Here is a 232-nt window from a genome sequence, read left to right as displayed (position 1 = left end):
AGAGAGAGAGAGAGAGACGTACTGTAGTCTTGTTTCTCATCGTAAGGTGGAGCTGAGTAATCGTTGTACGTAGCGTTCCACCGCAGCTCCTGTGTCTTAGTATCAAACATGGTAACCATGTATTCTGCAAAACACAAACAGGTAAATGTACATAAACAGTAAGCAAAGATGCAACGCGTGTGTGTGTGTGTCTGTGTGTGTGTGTGTGTGTGTCAGTGTGACATACCTGTGC

At 44.8% G+C, this 232-nt stretch overlaps 1 protein-coding gene across 1 annotated transcript in view; it reads right to left on the bottom strand.

Moving 5' to 3' along the window:
• Positions 1-232, bottom strand: part of ern2 (endoplasmic reticulum to nucleus signaling 2) — a gene marked incomplete in the record, with an annotated part of 14,308 nt that overhangs the window by 12,670 nt on the left and 1,406 nt on the right. Inside the window, 1 exon segment of the mRNA XM_035659635.1 lies at positions 23-124. Within this exon segment, the coding sequence (XP_035515528.1) occupies positions 23-124 (102 nt within the window).

This window comes from Morone saxatilis, unplaced genomic scaffold, assembly GCF_004916995.1.
Source record: "Morone saxatilis isolate NCDOM2014 unplaced genomic scaffold, NCSU_SB_2.0 Contig17, whole genome shotgun sequence".
NCBI classification, from domain to species: domain Eukaryota; kingdom Metazoa; phylum Chordata; class Actinopteri; family Moronidae; genus Morone; species Morone saxatilis.
This window is presented reverse-complemented; position numbering and strand designations above follow the sequence as displayed.